The sequence below is a fragment of the Nannospalax galili genome, unplaced genomic scaffold (assembly GCF_000622305.1).
Source record: "Nannospalax galili isolate Female #2095 unplaced genomic scaffold, S.galili_v1.0 scaffold117, whole genome shotgun sequence".
Classification (NCBI taxonomy): domain Eukaryota; kingdom Metazoa; phylum Chordata; class Mammalia; order Rodentia; family Spalacidae; genus Nannospalax; species Nannospalax galili.
The window spans coordinates 920,028-936,754 of NW_008341422.1; the positions used below are offsets into that span (position 1 = coordinate 920,028).

A 16,727-nucleotide genomic window follows, 5' to 3' on the forward strand; every position below is an offset into this window, starting at 1 on the left:
CAGCCCTTCAGAGAGTTCTGGAAGCAATACAAAGAGCTGAAGAAAGGAATGACCATACCTAAGGGGTTGTGGAAAAAAATTCAATAAAGGTATAAGTATGGAAAACTACAGCTACATCACGAATGTAAATAGAAATAAAAATGAAAGGATTCAATACTCACCTTTCATTAATAACTTTAAATATTAAGGGACTGAACTCCCAGTCAAAAGACACAGACTAGGTGAATGGATTAAGAAACAAAATCCATGTCTTTGCTGTCTACAAGAAACCCATCTCACCTTCAAAGACAGGTACTACCTTAAGGTGAAAGAATGGGAAAGAATATTCCAAGCAAATGGCACTAAGAAACAAGCAGGGGATGCAAGTCTAATATCTGAAAAAATAGACTTCAAATTAAAACCAATCAGAAGAGATAAAGAGGGTCACTTCATTCTAATCAAAGGAACAACTGACCAAGAAGATATTGCAATCATGAACATATATGCACCAAACTCTGGAACACCAAATTTCATAAAAATGGAACTTCATGACTATAAAACAGAGATTAAACCCAACTCAGTATTAGTAGGTGATTTTAATATCCCACTATCTTTAATAGATCAACTGGGCAAAGAATAAACAGAGAGACAGCTGATTTAAATGATGTCTTACATGAAATGGACGTAACAGACATCTACAGAATATTCCATCCAAGCACCAAAGAATGCACTTTCTACTCAGCAGCCCATGCAAGTTTTTCTAAAATTGACCACATTTTGGGACACATAACAAATCTCAACAAATATAAAAAAGTTGAAATAATTCCATGCATTCTATCAGAACACAGTATAATAAAGCTTATAATCAACAGGAAAAGAAGCTCTAGTAACTACATGAATTCATGGAGATTAAACAACACACTCCTGAATGATGAATGGCTCAAAGAAGAAAATAAGAAATAAAAATTTTCCTGGAACTAAATAAAAATGAGAATATAACACAACAAAACCTCTGGGACACCTGAAAAGCAGTCCTAAAATGGAAGTTTATAGCTCTAAGTGTCTCCATTAAAAAAAATCAGAAAGAGCACATTACAGATGACTTAAGAGTACAACTCAAGACTCTGGAAAGACAAGAACAAACCAACCCCAAACCTAGTAGATGAGAAGAAATAACAAAAATCAGAGCAGAAATCAAAGAAATAGAAACAAAGAAAACAATACAAAGAAAATCATCAATGAATCTAAGAGCTGGTTCTTTGAAAGGTTAAACAAGATAGACCCTTAACCCAGCAGACAAGAAGAAACAACAAAAATCAGGGCAGAAATTAATGAAATTGAAACAAAGAAAACAATACAAAGAATCAACAACTCCAAGAGCTTGATCAAGGAGTCCTCTTGATCAAGGAGGCCGAGGAGACCCCACCAGATGGACTTGAACCACTGTCCTGTCTACAAAGAGGTGGGTCAACACAGAGGAATCATTTCCTCCATGCTTCCGAGTGAAGCCAGCCATGGTCGAACAGGGACCTTTGACGTATCTTCACATAGGTGGAACTGGTAAAAGAAAGGAGCCAGGGGCTCCTCCCAAGCCTATGTGACCCCTGAGGAACAGATCCTCAAATGACCTTAAGAGTAAAAATAAATTGGTTTATCTGGGTCAACTGTATGGCCTTAAACACCCAAAAGGAAAGTATAAGCAAAGATTAAAGGGGCCAATATAATTTCTTAAGAGTCCATATGCATAGCTAAAGGCTACATAACAAGCAACAATGCCAGATAGGAGATACCTTCTTTTGAGTTGTTGGCCAGGGTGGCCAAAGGGACTCCCAGATAGTAACCCAGCATAGAACTGTGAAAATGAACAGCAGATCCCCAATCTTATCTAAAGAAATATTGCCAACTGATTGCTGCTAGATGAGGAACAGCTGACCTTCCTAAAATAAAGACCTCTAGATAGGCTGACTAGATTCACCAAAAGGGCAAGTAGGGGGAAATGGCTGGGGGTGCTGACAATACAGCAGACAGTAGCAGGGATATCAGAGTATAAGGACTTTAGTGGGGGGAGGGAAGCTATTGGAGGATGCCATCTGGGAGGTGGGTGTATAGTTGAATAAGATGGTTTGGGATGTTCTGTGTGGTACACACACACATACACACACACACACACCACACCACAAAAAAGTCAACAAATTTTTAAAAATGTATTATATTTGAGGAGGAAGTATGGAAATTTACGTCATGCTAATTAGTAGAGGTGATAAACATTACCATTGAAATCTACCCGATGACCTTATAGACATACACAAGCGCCAAGGATCCAAGTGCAACCAATTATGACTAGTAATATTCAGATGCATACAGATTAGAAATGCATGTGCCAACATGTCAGTGTTAGTAGCAAAAACAATGAGTCTTTCTGCAAGGAACAATGTATTCTGAAATGAAATGGAGATCTTTTTTTAAAGGTTAAAAATTCATTCAATTTTATGTCTTACAGGGCTTATACTGAGTTCAATATTGTATAACTGTTGCCTGCGTGTATGTATGTACGTGTGCTTGATGCCTGCTGAGGCCAGAAGAGGGCATCAGATCCCTTGGAATTGGAGTTGTAAGCTGTCATGTGGTTGCTGGTTACTAAATCCAGGTCTCTGGAAGAGCAGCTGGTGTTCTTAACAGCTGAACCATCTCTCCAGGCCCAGGAAAGTTACTGTTTTTAAATAAATAAGATTATATATAGAGGGATTAGAAATGCATGTGCAAACATCTTAGTGTCAATTGCATTAAAAATGAATTTTTCTATATGAAACTGTGTATTTAATAATGAAATGGAGATCTTTTTTAAAGGGTAAAACCTCATTTCTTGATATCTTAAACGGTTTATACTGAGTACAATATTGTATAACTGTAATAATTCAACTGTAAACTTAAAAATTACAGCCAATTTTGAAAAAGATGCATCTTAGCTCAGAAAATTTTTATTGAAAATGTCAATGCTGTTGTAATGAAATGCTTCTTCTAAGTATGTGGTTATTAAATAATTAACTGGAAAAAAAAAAGGTTAAACATCACCGGGTGTGGTGGCGCACACCTATAATCCCAGCCCTTGGGAGGCAGAGGCAGGTGGATCTCTGTGAGTTCAAGGCCAGCCTGGTCTACATAGTGAGTTCCAGGACAGCTGGGGTTACAGGGAGACCCTGTCTCAAAAAGACCAAAAAAAAAAAATCCAAACACCTAAAAGACCATAGTCTCTTTTAAAAGTCTCTTAATGGTGGGTGAGCTTCTGTAAAATCCAAACAAGTACTGTCTTTTTGCAAAGGGAAGAATCGGGCACACCTAAACAAAACCAAAGTCCAGCAAAGTAGCTCAAGGCTGGACATCTGAGATTCACTCACAATCTTCTGGGCTTGAAAGGGTCCTGGCAGCTCCACCTCTCTGACTCTGCCATTCACAGCACATGCAGCTCGTCTTGCAGATCCAGGCCAGCTCTATTCCACACCTACTGCTCTCCTTGGTGGTCATCCCATGGTCCCAGCATCTCCAAAAACTGGGGTCTCCACTGAAACTGAGGCTACACCTTCACCAATTGCCTCTTCTTGCCTCTTGGGGTGCAAAGCCTCAGATTCTTTCCATGACCACAATGGGGTCTACAATGCAACTGAAGCCACACTTTCACCTATGGCCTTTCCTGGCCTCACAGAGGCCTAAGCTGCTCTCTGTGACTACTTCACGCTTTCAACACCAGAAATCATGCAGGAGACTCTTACACATTACCAAGTACTGTTTCCAGCTAGAGATGGAGGCTCGGGCCCCCTCTTGACGACAGTGTCTGTGTGCTGACCCTGAGGAAATACTTTCAGAAGATTTCATCATGGTGATGCTGGTCTCCTGTTACTTACTGCTGATTTTTCAGCCCCAGCTAACCAGCATCAATTGTCCCAGGAAAGCAAAGGTTTTACTTCAGATTCTGGTCTCTTGATCACAGCTGATTCTTCAGCCCCAGCGGACCAGAACCCACAGATTCTCAATTCAAAATATCACACAAACAATCCTGATAGCCTCTGCCTCCCTTGGAAGCATCACAAGCCAGGCCTTCATTGTTCTCAGCTCTTTCAGCATAATTGTTCCAAGCTCCACAGCCATAAACTTTAAGCACTCCAATGGCTTTTCCAGCCCAAAGTTCCGAATGCTTCCATAATCCTCCTAAAAACACCACGGTCAGGTCTGCCACAGCAATGCCCCACTCTTTGTTACCAATTTCTGTTGTAGTTTGTTTCTCCATTACTGTGACAAAATACTCTGACCAATACCAATTTGGGGAGGAAAGGGTTTATTTTATCTTACATCTCCTGGGTCACATTTCATCAGGGAGCCCACAGTAGGAACTCAGGGCTAGAACCTGGAGGCAGGATCTGGAACACAGGCCATGGAGGAATGTTGCTTACTGGCTTGCTCCCCTGGCCCCTGCTTAGCCTGCTTTCTTATGTAACACAGGCCTACCTGCCCAGGGGTGCTACCAGCCCACTGTGGCTCAACAATCAAGAAAATGCCCCACAGACATGGCAACAGGCCAGTCCAATGGAGGCAGTTCCCCAGTTGAGGCTCCTTCGACCCAGGTGTACCAAGTTGATACTAAAGCTATCCAGCACAAATGGCCTCTAAAATATTGGTTGATGGGGTTAGAGAGATGGCTCAGCTGTTAAGAATACTAGATGCTCTTGTAAAGGACCCAAGTTTGGTTCCCCGCACCCACACAGTGACTACCAGTTGTTCTTAATTCCAGTTCTAGGAGATTGACACTCTCTTATGGCATTGCACGATGCGGGTGCACTTAACATTCATGCAGGCAAAACACTCATACACATAAAATAAAAGATAAAAAAACTTTTTTACAAAAAGCTATGAGCGGGACATGGAGGATGGTGAGTTCCAGGCCAGCCTGGACTACATATTTAAACTCTCAAAAATCAGTAACAAAAGAATAGATGTGCAACTGGAGGGGCGGTGATGACCTTCAGGCTCCTGCGGCCATTCCATGACTGATGGCTTAACATTGTTTCCCACTCTTTACTATTACAGCAGTGAGTACTGTATGAATTTGCTAGGCTACCTTAACAAGTACTGGGTGCCTGAGAAGTGAGGTACAGTCATGCTATTCTAGAAGCCACAAGTCCTAGAGCAAGATGTTGGCGAGTCTGAAATCTCATCTGGGTAGTAGGAAATGGGGCATCTTCTTGATTACTGAGTGATGTGGGAGGGCCCAGCCCACTGTGGGTGGTGCCACCCCTGGGCAGGTGGGCCTGTGTTGCATAAGAAAGAAGGCTGAGCAGGGGCCAGGGGAGCAAGCCAGTAAGGCCTCTATGGCCTGTGCTCCAGCTCCTGCCTCCAGGTTCCTGCCCTGAGTTCCTACCGTGGGCTCACTGATGAACTGTGACCCAGGAGAAGTAAGACAAATAAACCCTTTCCTCTCCAAGTTGGTAGTGGTCAGAGTGTTTTGTCACAGCAATGAAGAAACAAACTAGGACAGACCTCCTTTCCCAATACGATCATATGCTGAGGTACTGGAGTTGCTATAAGTTTGGATCTTGAATTTCTAATATCTTGACTGTCCCCAAGGGCCCTTGTGTTAAGAAAGGCCTGGTCTCCAGCCTGTGGTGCTGTTGGGAGGTGGTGGGACCTTTAGAAGGTGGAGCCCAGTGGAAGGAACTTAAGCCACTGTGAGCTTGCTCTTAAAGAGATATTGAGGTCTCAACCCTTTCCTTCCTCTTTTGCTTCCCAGCTACCATGAGGGGAGCAGCTTTGCACCTTAACACTCCTCACCTTGATGTATGATGGGCCAACAGGCCATGGACTCTTCAACCAGAGGCTGTTTCTTGTTACGGCCCTGGAAAGAGGTCCAACAATACTGTGTAGAATGCCAACTTCCTTTTTTTAGGGGGAGAAAATGATAACCCGTAAAGAACAAGGCATTTCATTGAGTCCTTTATTTTTATTTAAGGGATGGGGAAGGTGGCAGAGGGACCAATTACCCACAGGGAAAGGTTACAAAGGGTCAGCGGGAGACTGCGCAGGAAAGCAGTGACATTCCTGTAGATGAGGAGAGGGCGAGACCGTAAGTACCTGGTGCGAGTTCTGTAACGAAACCTACCTTTACAAATGGGTACAGTGGGCTACTACTTAGTGCATTCATACATGTTTCTATCATCTTGAGATTTTTCTATATACAGTATATGATCTGTTTTTTTTATAAATGTACAGCTTGGAAAAAAAAGAGATCCATCTTATAAGTACAGCATTAAACATAAAACCAACATGGGCCAGCCACATTCCAACTGAAGACCCAGAGAAAGCAAGGCTGACAGCCCAGCGCCCAGCCCAGTCTCTGCCCGTAGTCCTTGAGGCCATGCCCCTGTGGGCTCCCAAGCCAGCCTGGTATGTACATCCCAAGCCAGGCCTGCAGAGGGCGGCTCCTCCATGAAGGAGGGTTAGCAGAGAGGAATGCATCAGGTATGGAAAATAGGAATGAAAGAAACGTGCTCTTCAACTAAAGGCACTTGTCAGGGCCACCTGCTCTTCCCTGGACCTGGTGAGCGAGCGCAGGGCTGTATGATAGAAACCAACCTGGTCGGAATGACTCTAACTTCTCTCATCAGGCTTAAATACAATAAATAAAGCTCAGTGGGTTGTTGTTTTTGCCCTTTGGGAATTAGGCTACCTTTTTGGATCATTTATAGAGTGATATTCCTCGTCCCTAACCCAAGCTTTTCTGTGTCCTCCATGGAGAAGGTGCCAGAATAGCTCCAGGCCTTGGAGCAGCAATTGCTCACTGTGGAGCAGATGGGGAGTCCCCAAATGTCTCCTCCCCAGTCTGCACCTGGAGCACCTCTGCCCCATGCATCAGTCTTTGGGCACCTCAGATCTTGGTCACATAGTTGTTTGGAAACAGGCCCTGCTTGCCTCGTAGTCGACCCGTCCACCAGCCAGAAGGATCTGTGGAGGCAAAAGTGTAGAGATTATGGGCCATTCTGTCCTCATGGGCTCAAGCCCATGGCGTAGCTCCACCCACTTTCTTCTTTCTTCTGTGTTTTATTTTGTTATGAAAAAATTTGTGGGGCTGGAGAGGTGACTCAGTGGTTAAAAGCACTGACTACTCTTGCAGAGGACTCAGGTTTGGTTCCCAGCATTCAGTTGGTGGCCGACACTCATCCCATGCTCTTTTCTGGCCTCTGCAGGCACCAGGCACACATGTGGTGCACTAACATACATGCAGGCAAAACATTCATACACATAGGATAAAATAAAATCTTAAAAAGTTTGTTGTACAGAGCGACCCCCTCCAGGGCTGTGGATGTGGCTAGTTCATAGTACTCGTGCTTAGCAGAAACTCTGGGTTTCATCTCTAGCACTGGTATGGTGGCGCATGCTTGTTGGGCAGGCAGTTCAAGGTCATTCTAAGCTATATGTCAAGTTTGAGGCCAGCCTAGGGTACATGAGACCCTGTCTTTAAATAAAAACACTAAACAGAAAGTAGCCCAATTCACATGTTTTATGTCATACATGGATGCTTTCCCATTCAAAGCTTGGCATTCGAGATTATCGTCTAAGATGTGACCTGCCTTTGCACAGGAGGCCACTAGCAGTCAGTCCCAATCCCGCCTCCTTCGCTTGAGTGCCGAGTGCCAGGCTCACAGGCATGTGCTGCCAGGCCAGCCTCTGTCTCCTTTTCTCACAGGCATTTTTCATGTTACAAAATTATTTTTGCATGAAAACTTACTGAATGAATATTATAGTTTAACTATGTCCCAATTGTCATCATTATTATTGAGACAGGGCTTCACTTACTATGTAGTTCTGGCAGGCCTGAACTTGCTATATAGACTAAGTTGGCCTGGAACTCACAGAGATCTGCCTACCTCTGCCTCCCGAGTGCTGGGGTTAAAGGTGTCTACCATTATACCTGGCCTTTATGTTTCTATTATTGAGTAGCAGGTCTTAATAGTTTTACTAAACCAGGCTGGTGATAAAAACCTGTAAGAGTCTTTCAACATGTCAACACTTACTTTGACTCAACTCTCTGGTGTGGTTGGTTTTCTTTGTTTGTTTCTGTTTTTTTGTTTGTTTTTTAGACAGGGACTCACTCTTTAGCCTTGGCTGGCCTGGAACTCACTATGTAGACCAGGCTGGCCTTGAAGTCAGAGAAATTCATCTGCCTCTGCTTCCTGAGTGCTGGGATTAAAGATATGCATCACCACGCCTAGCAACTCTGGCACTTTGAAGAACACCAAATGGATTAACATATTTAATTCTGTAAAAAACTGAAAAATAACAGGGGATTGGAAGGAAGTTAGTTCAGTAAGCTAGAATTCTCTCAGAATCAGGTCTCCTGATAAAGGAACCTATTAAAAACACAATTCCTGGGGCAGTGGGGATGGCTCTGACTCAGTCTGATGCCCTGCACACACAGAAAAGCCCAGCTATCTGTAACCCCAGCACTGGGGGAACAGAGACAGGAGGACCCCTGTCTCAAAAAATAGGATGGAGGGGGCTGGAGAGATGGCTCAGCGGTTAAGAGCACTGACTGCTCTTGCAGAGGACCCAGGTTCAATTCCCAGCACCCACATGGCGGCCACAAACCGTCCTTAACTACAGTTCCAGGGGAATCCTAAGCCCTCTTCTGGCCTCCGTGGCATTGCATGACACGGGTGCACTCACATACATGCAGGCAATATACTCATGTACATAAAATAAAATTAAAAAAAAAATAAAATAAAAAAGGATGGAAAGCAATAGAGGAAGACACCTGATGTTGACTTCTGGCCTCCACATGTACACACATGGGTGAGCATACCTGTACACACACATACACTTGCACATACAATATATACATAGACACACACAGAGCATGAGAAAAAATATTATGAGGCTGAAGATATGGCTCAGTGGTTAAGAGCACTTGATGGTCTTACAGGGAACCTGAATTCAGTTCCCAGCAACCACATGGCTGCTTACAACTATCTATAAGTCCAGCTCCAGGGGATTTGATTCCTCCATATTCCTCAGGCACCAGGAATGTACATTGTGCACATACACACATGTATGCAAACACTCATACACACATTAAAAAAATAAAAAACTTTTAGAAAGGAAGAAAACTGACTTAGAAGATGGGGGACGTAGTTCAGTGGTAGAGTGCTGGCCTAGCATACACAAGGCCTTGAGTTCAATTCCTGGCATTGTAAAGGGTCTTGATCAAACAGCTTGAGACCCGCCCTACTTCTGTCTACACACTTCTGATAAGTGAGCCCATGAACTCCCTTCACCTTTATTTATTTATTATTTTTATTTTTTTTTATGTGTATGCATGTACTGCCTGCATGTAGGTAAGTGCACCCATGTCATGCAATATTCGTGGAGGACAGAAGAGGCTGTTGGATCCCCTGGGACTGGAGTTATGGAAAGTTGTTAGCTGCCACGTGGGTGCTGGAATTTGTACCCGGGACTTCTGCAAGATCAGCCAGTGTTCTTAACCACTGAGCCGTCTATCCAGCCCCTCACCTTTAGTTTTTATGGAAAGGCACCGCCAGCTCTCTGGGAGCCTGTGCAGCTGCCATCACTTACCTTCTTTAATAATATCAATGACATCGTTGGCATTGAAGCTGAGCTCATCTGTGTCCTGAGCGTCGTAAGCATATAAAGCTTTGCACTGTGGCACCTGAGGCTTGGGCTTGGGCTGGGGCTTTGGTCTGCCGCCTGCTGGAGGAGGCCTGCTGGTTGTTTGTCTCCGGACCCTGTGGAGAGAGTAGAAGCAGATGGAAGAAAGGAATCAAGAAGAGGCAGCAGTACTTGGAGCTGAAGCAGGGGATGGCATGGCCTTGCTCAAGGGCAAATCCACTTGCCTCTTATAAGGCCCAGGGTGTACTCCCTGCGCTTCCCCTTAGGAAGACCCTCTCCTTGACAAGGGTGTTGCACAGTAAACACTGTTAATAAACATGAGCTGCTAGTATTGTGTCCCCAGCACAGAAGGAAATGAGAAGAGAGAAGCTGGGAAGGCATACCTGAATGCTTGTGTATGAGTTGCACATCCACCTCTCCTCCCTCAGCTTTAGAAACAGACCTTTTGCCAATCAGACACATGCTACTGCTTTACCACGCCCCTACACTGTGTGTGTGTACACATATGTGGGGGATGCATACACCCATGTGCATACCAGTGGGCATCAGGTATCTTCTTTCCCTTTTATTCCCTTGACAGGGCCTCTCACTGAACTTCCAGGAAATTCATCAATTCTGCTAGGCTGGCTGCTCTCAGGTCTCTGCTCCCAACACTGGGGTTACAGGCACATATGGCCATGCCTGGTTGTTTACATTGGTGCTGGGGATTCAAGCTCAGGTCCTCATGCTCACAGAGCAAATGTTATTACCTAACAAACCATCTCCCAGTCCTACCCTACATTCTGTTTTAATAATTGTCCTGCTTATCTTTACTGTCTACCCCACAGGTAAATACACCTCAATGCTCTGTGTAGTCAGTCTGGGTTTTTGGTTGTATATTGTACCATCACTTGCTGTGTTTCTAAGCACATAATTGTAGTTCATTCATCTTTGTTGATTTATACTAGGCTACTGTTTGAAGATGTCACAATTTTAAAGCATATTTTAGGAGCTGGAGAGATGGTTCAGTGGTTAAAAGCTTTAGTTGTTCTTGCAGAGGATCCAGGTTTGGTTCCCAGCACCCACATGGTGGCTAACAACTGTCTGTAACTACAGTTCCAGGGGATCTGATGCTCTCTTCTGACCCCTGTGGACACTGCAGGCATGAGTGCACTTGCATGCAGGCAAAACACTCATACATATAAAATTTTAAAGGGTTGGAGAGATGGCTCAGCAGTTAAGAGCACTGGCTACCCTTGCAGAAGATCTGGGTTTGGTTTCCAGTGTTCACTTGGTGGCTGACAACATCTGTAACTCCAGTTTCAAGTGATCTGACACCCTCTTCTGGTCTCTTTGGGCATTGCAAGTATGGGTGCACTTAAATGCAGGCAACACTCAATACACACAAAATAAAAATTTTTTAAAAATTTAAAAGGAGAAACTTAGAAGACACATTTTTCCCACTTTGCTTAAGAACAACCCAAAGACCCGGGCATGGTGGTACATGCCTTTAATCTAAGTACTTGGAAGGCAGAAGCAGGACGATCTCTGCGAGTTTGAGGTCAGTGTTGGCTACATATTAAGACCCTGTCTCAAAAAACCAGAAACATTAACACAACAACCTAAGCAAAGCCTACAAAAGGAACTTAGCTTAAGCTCTTTTCTAAAAGGGTCCCAGAGGCCAGCGAGATGGCTCAGTGGGTAAAGGTGCTTGCTGCTGCCAAACCTGATGATCTGAGTTCAATCCCCAGGACCCACATGGTGGAAGGAGAAACCAGACTCTCAAAAGCTGTCTTCTGATCTCCACATGTGCTCCATGGCATACAGGTCCCCCTCCGCTCCCGGGACTAAATAAATCAATGCAATTAAAAACAAAAGGGCCTGAGGTAGATGTCACCATGGGGGACCTGTCTCATCTGTCTGCTCACACCTACAGAGGAAGGAGGAAAAGGCGTGGTCTCACCTCCACCTTTAGTTCTAGAAAGACTCACCACACGCTTTGAGCTGCGCTCTCAGGAGGCTGCAGCCAGTGGCCCTGCTGAGGCCCTTGGATGACAGCTCTACACTAGGTGCGATGAACTCTGCTAGGTTGGGGTAAATCCCTTGACTGAGCCTGAGCTCTGTCCCCAGCCCTAGTGGAAGGGAGCAAACCCCAGGGGTACCTCCTGTCCTTCCTCTCATACAAAGCACTTTTCTCTGATGACAGATCAAAGGCACCTCATGGATCATTACCATGATGTCATTTCCTACCCAGTGTTCATTGGTAATCCCCAGTTTCTGAGAAGCACTTGCTGCTTTGAAAGCAGGCCAGCAAGCAGACTTTTAACTAAGCATCCTATATATACTGGGCATGTGTCAGCATTTGGTTAATAAGAGCCATTAGCTGGGTACCATAAGTCATCTGATTTCCCAGCAACCTGAAATAGAAGGGGGATGGGGTAGACATCCAATGCCCCAGGAGGGAAAGAGGAAGCTTGCCCGTTCCACAAAGCATGGTGGGGAATGCATGCACATAGACACCTAGGTACACGTGGGTGCGCACACCCCTACCCCCAAATACTTGTGTTAGGAAATTCAGTCTCTTACATCCAGAGAGAAAAACCCTACTGTTGGTAGTTCAGACTGATGCGGTCTCTGGAATCCAAGTTCACTTGAGTATAGTGCAGACCCTCTGCTGAAGGGCCCCGAGGGGAGGGCATTAAGATCACTTAGTGAGAAGACAAGACAATTCATCTACATGGGCAGCTGGGCCCTTCTGCCCCCACCTCTGACCAAGTCTTCCCTCTTCCTCTTCCTCAGGTACTTCTTCAAAGACCACCGACCATCACCCTAGCTCTGCTTTAATCAGTTCACCCTACTACCTGAAAACCCTCCTCACTGCTTCTCTCTGCTCTTGGGAAAAGGAACAAAGCTACAGAACCCCTGCCCGGTGTGGCCCCTGCTCACATCCCAGCCTCACACCCCCACTCGCCACCTGCCACCTGGGTGCCTTTTCTTTTTTGTTTTTTGAGACCAGTAGCCCAGGTTGGCCTTAAACTTGCTAGGTAGCCCACCTATCCTCAAACTCATCTTCCTCCTGTCCCAGCCCCAAAGGGCTGGGATTATAGGTGTGTACCACCTCACTTGGCTCAAACTAGTACCTTGCTATAGTGCTTCATGAGCCCTGGCTGAGGGAACGACCCCTGCTCACAGTGCCTTGCTTACAACATATTGATGGCTAGAAGACAACCGTGCCTGAAGACACTCTCAAGTAACACAGCAAAAAGCTGCTCATAACAGAGTTCAACAAAATGACAGAACAGGGTACTGGGGATGTGGATCAGTTGGTATTGGCCTAGCATGTATGAAGCCCTGGGTTTGGTCCTCAGCACTGCATAGGTGAGTATGGTGGCTTATGTCCATAATTCCAACACTTGGGAGGTGGAGGCAGGAGGATCAGAAGTTTAAGAACATTCCTGGCTACACAGTGCATTTGAGGCAAACCTCATATAAATAAATAAATACATAAATAAATAAAAGAATATCACACACAAATATGTTATATTTATGTGCATTAGAAATGATAAATTCAACACTGAAATTGAAGGCCAGTGAGATGGCTCAGTGGATAAAGAATTTGTCACCAAGGCCTGATAGCCTGAACGTTTGATCCCTAGAACTCACACCACGTGGTGGAAGGAGAGAACTGGATCCTAAAAGTTGTCCTTTGACCTCCACATGATTGCTTGTGGTACCTATATGCTTATACCCATGCCTGATACCTGATCTCTCTCTCTCTCTCTCTCTCTCTCTCTCTCTCTCTCTCTCTCTCACACACACACACACACACACACACACACACACACACACACACACAAAGTCAGCTGATCCTCAGACCCAGCCTCTCATTTCTTTTCCTCATTCTAAGAAAGCTTTGTAGAGAGGATGCAACAAGGTTGGTACTGTAACATGACTAGAAGAACAGGTCTGTTAATGGAGGTGACAAGTCCCTAGGATTCAATCAACTGGGGATCTGGAAGCCAGTACAGAGCAGTCAGCCCCAAAAGTCATTTTCCAGGCTGGGTTAGAAAGGCCCAACAGCCTCCGAGACCCAGACAGTCTCTGTTGTGTCACTAGGTGGCGATCCTGTGTAATTAATACAGGCAGCTAACTGCTTTCAATATCACCAAAACTTGGTTAGTGAGTTCTTTTAGGTCCAATCCCAGTGACTGCCAACTCAGTGCAGAAGGGCCCCTGAGCAGGAGTGGCTCAGTCTAGCTTGCTAGAGCTGATGGTTTCAACTTCCAGGAATTTTGTCAACTACTTTGTTAAACATGGTCATTATTAACAATTAAATCATAAAACTTAAAATTAAATGAGCAAAGAACATAAATATGTAAGATCTGTCCCTTCCAAATCACTCTTCTTCTAGCTGTGCCCTGGAGGTTGTGAACACTTGTTATTGACATATGGTAGAAACAGTGTGACAGCGTTTAACTGCCCATCTTTTCCCAACCCTCTGTTCAGTGGTCATTACTTTGGTAGCTTGAAATGGCCTTAGTGAGAGTACTTACCACAGAAATTGGCAAATTTTCCAGTCAGGACTTTTTTGGTTTTGTTTTGTTTTTTTGAGACACGATCTCTCTGTAGCCCAAGCTGGCCTGGAACTTGCTATATAACCAGATTGACCTCACTCTCACAGAGATCCACCTGCCTCTGTCTCCTGAGTGCTGGAATTAATGGTATATGACACCATGCTCTATACATAATTTATTTATTTATTTTTGGTCTTTTTGAGACAGGGTCTCCCTGTAGCCCCAGCTGACCTGGAACTATGTAGGCCAGACCCGCCTTGAACTCACAGAGATCCGTCTGCCTCTGCCTCCTTCATGGGCGTGCATGCCAATGTGTGTGGGTGCCTACAGAGGGTATCAGATCCCCCATTACTGGAGGAACAAGTGGTTGTGAGCCACCTATCATGAGTGCTTGGAAACAAATTTGGAGCCTCTGGAAGAACAGCAAGTCCTCTTAACCTTTAAGCATCCCTCCAGCCCGCCACTTTATTATTTAAGGTAGCATCTCTCATGGAGCTCTCTGATTGACTGGACCAGCTGACCAACAAGCCCCTCAGAGATCCTCCTGTCTTCACCTCCAGCCCTGGGATCACAAGCACATGCCACCACATTCGGCTTTTTATGTGAGTGCTGGGCATCTGAGTTCAGGTCTTGATGCTTGTGTAGCAATCATTCTACTGACTGAGCATCTCCCCAGCCCCCAAAGTTACATTTCTACTAAGTTCCCAGACAAGATTGATGCCATTCCTCCAAGGACCACATTGTGGCCACTAGTTTATAGGGTACCCAGTATCTGATTGGTAAGGCCAGGAAAGGTTCATATAATGGTGGATTGGAAAGGTGCTGTGAAGGTTAACAGGATTTTCACTCAACCCAAACCCATGCTGTTCAGATGCATGAGCGTCTCTGAAATAGTCACAGGATTGCTCCCTAGGCCCAGCTAGGTGACTAGGCAGGGAATTATACACAATCAAAGCTGCAAGTCTCCTCACTCTGTTGGCTTCCTACTTGGTTTGGTTTTGGCAAGTAACACCAACTTTTTAGATGGCTTTGTGAGTTGCAGACTTGCATATGGGCCAGCTGGGAGCATCTGTCAGCCAAGTAGGCAATGTAGGAACACTGGGTCTTCACTAAGGCTGCTCCCTTCCAGTTCTGTTTAAGTCTTATCACACCCTTCACTGCTGTCAGGCCCTAATACCAGATTCATGTGCTGCTGTCTTACAGACTGGTTGTGAGGCAGGAAGGAGGGAACACTTTGACTACTGCCCATCAGTCAATATGATTTTACTGTCTTATCATATGCATAACTCTGATAATAAGCACACTAAGTCCATCTAGTAGCTACAAGAATTGTAGCCAGCCTTCTTGTGACACACTTAGACCTGCTATGTAGACATTCCTCAAGAAGTAGGCACTTAGATGGGCATGGTAGCTCACATCTATAATCCCAGCACTTAGGAAGCTGAGGCAGGAGGATTACTACAAGTTTGAGGCCAGCTTGAGGTACACAGTGAGTTCTAGGCCAACCTGTGTTAAAAATTGAGACCATGTCTCAAAAAAACCTAAGGAGTTAAGAAGCAGGAATTTGGTCAAAGAGCTGAGTTTTTTCTTAGCATTTATTTTTGACAACACATGGGGGTAAGAATTCAGTTGCTAATGTGGCAGAGAACTTGGGCATGACATTTCAGGAGCCTCGTGATTACCTAAATTTAACAGCTTCTCTTTGCCAAAAAAAGTGTTGGAGTGTAGAGAGCATTTTGGTATTCCAAACTTGTTCCTTTTCCATAAACATGAGGATTCCTATTTAAATCAAAGTGCCAAATGCTCACCTTGAATTTACCAATCCAGAAACCGACCACCTCAGTCTTTCTCCCCTGGGCCTCCACATACTGGGCTTTAGCGTCCATTCCCCTCTCCCACTCCTCAGTGTACATTTTCTTTACAGACACATTTCATATAAGCAATTATTTCTTTTGGATCATGTACTATGGCTAACATCAAATGGTATAATTAGCGCCTCAGGTTTATTCTGGAAAATCTTTATCAACTTGACTTCCATTCGGTCAGTTGGTTTTGGGGAGGGCAGGAAGGCTTTACCAAATTAATTATCATTCCAAAAAAAGGCTCCTTCCTTTTTATTAGTTTTTTTTTCTGCAGTGCTAAGGATAGAGCCCAGGGCCTTGCACATGCTAGGTGAGCACTCTACCACTGGCTAACACTCTCATCCCCTCAATGGAATCCTTTTTTTTTTTAAAAAAAAATGTATTTAATTTTTATTTTATGTGTATGAGTGTTTTGACTGTGTGTATGTACACTGCCCATAGAGGTCAGAAGAGGGCATCAGATCCCCTGGAACTGGAGTCACAGATGGCTGTTAGCTGCTATGTGGGTGCTGGGAACAGAACCCGGGTCTTCTGCAAGAGCAGCCAGTGCTCTTAACCATCTCTCCAGGTCCATCAGTGAGATTCTTCACCTCATTTTACATTGCTTGTACACACGATAGACTGAGACCTATGCAGAGGGAATCAAGGTCTTACACTCTTT

General features: G+C 44.6%; 1 protein-coding gene across 1 annotated transcript in view; it reads right to left on the bottom strand.

Annotated features, from left to right (window-relative positions):
* Nucleotides 1–5,982: 5,982 nt before the first annotated feature.
* Nucleotides 5,983–16,727, bottom strand: part of Myo1e (myosin IE) — a 242,198-nt gene continuing 231,453 nt past the window's right edge. The window contains exons 27-28 of the mRNA XM_008836873.3: nucleotides 9,598–9,767; nucleotides 5,983–6,969 (exon numbers count right to left, since the gene is read on the bottom strand). Coding sequence (XP_008835095.1) covers nucleotides 6,893–6,969; nucleotides 9,598–9,767 — 247 coding nt within the window. The 3' untranslated portion in view covers nucleotides 5,983–6,892. The remainder of the gene's footprint in view (nucleotides 6,970–9,597; nucleotides 9,768–16,727) is intronic.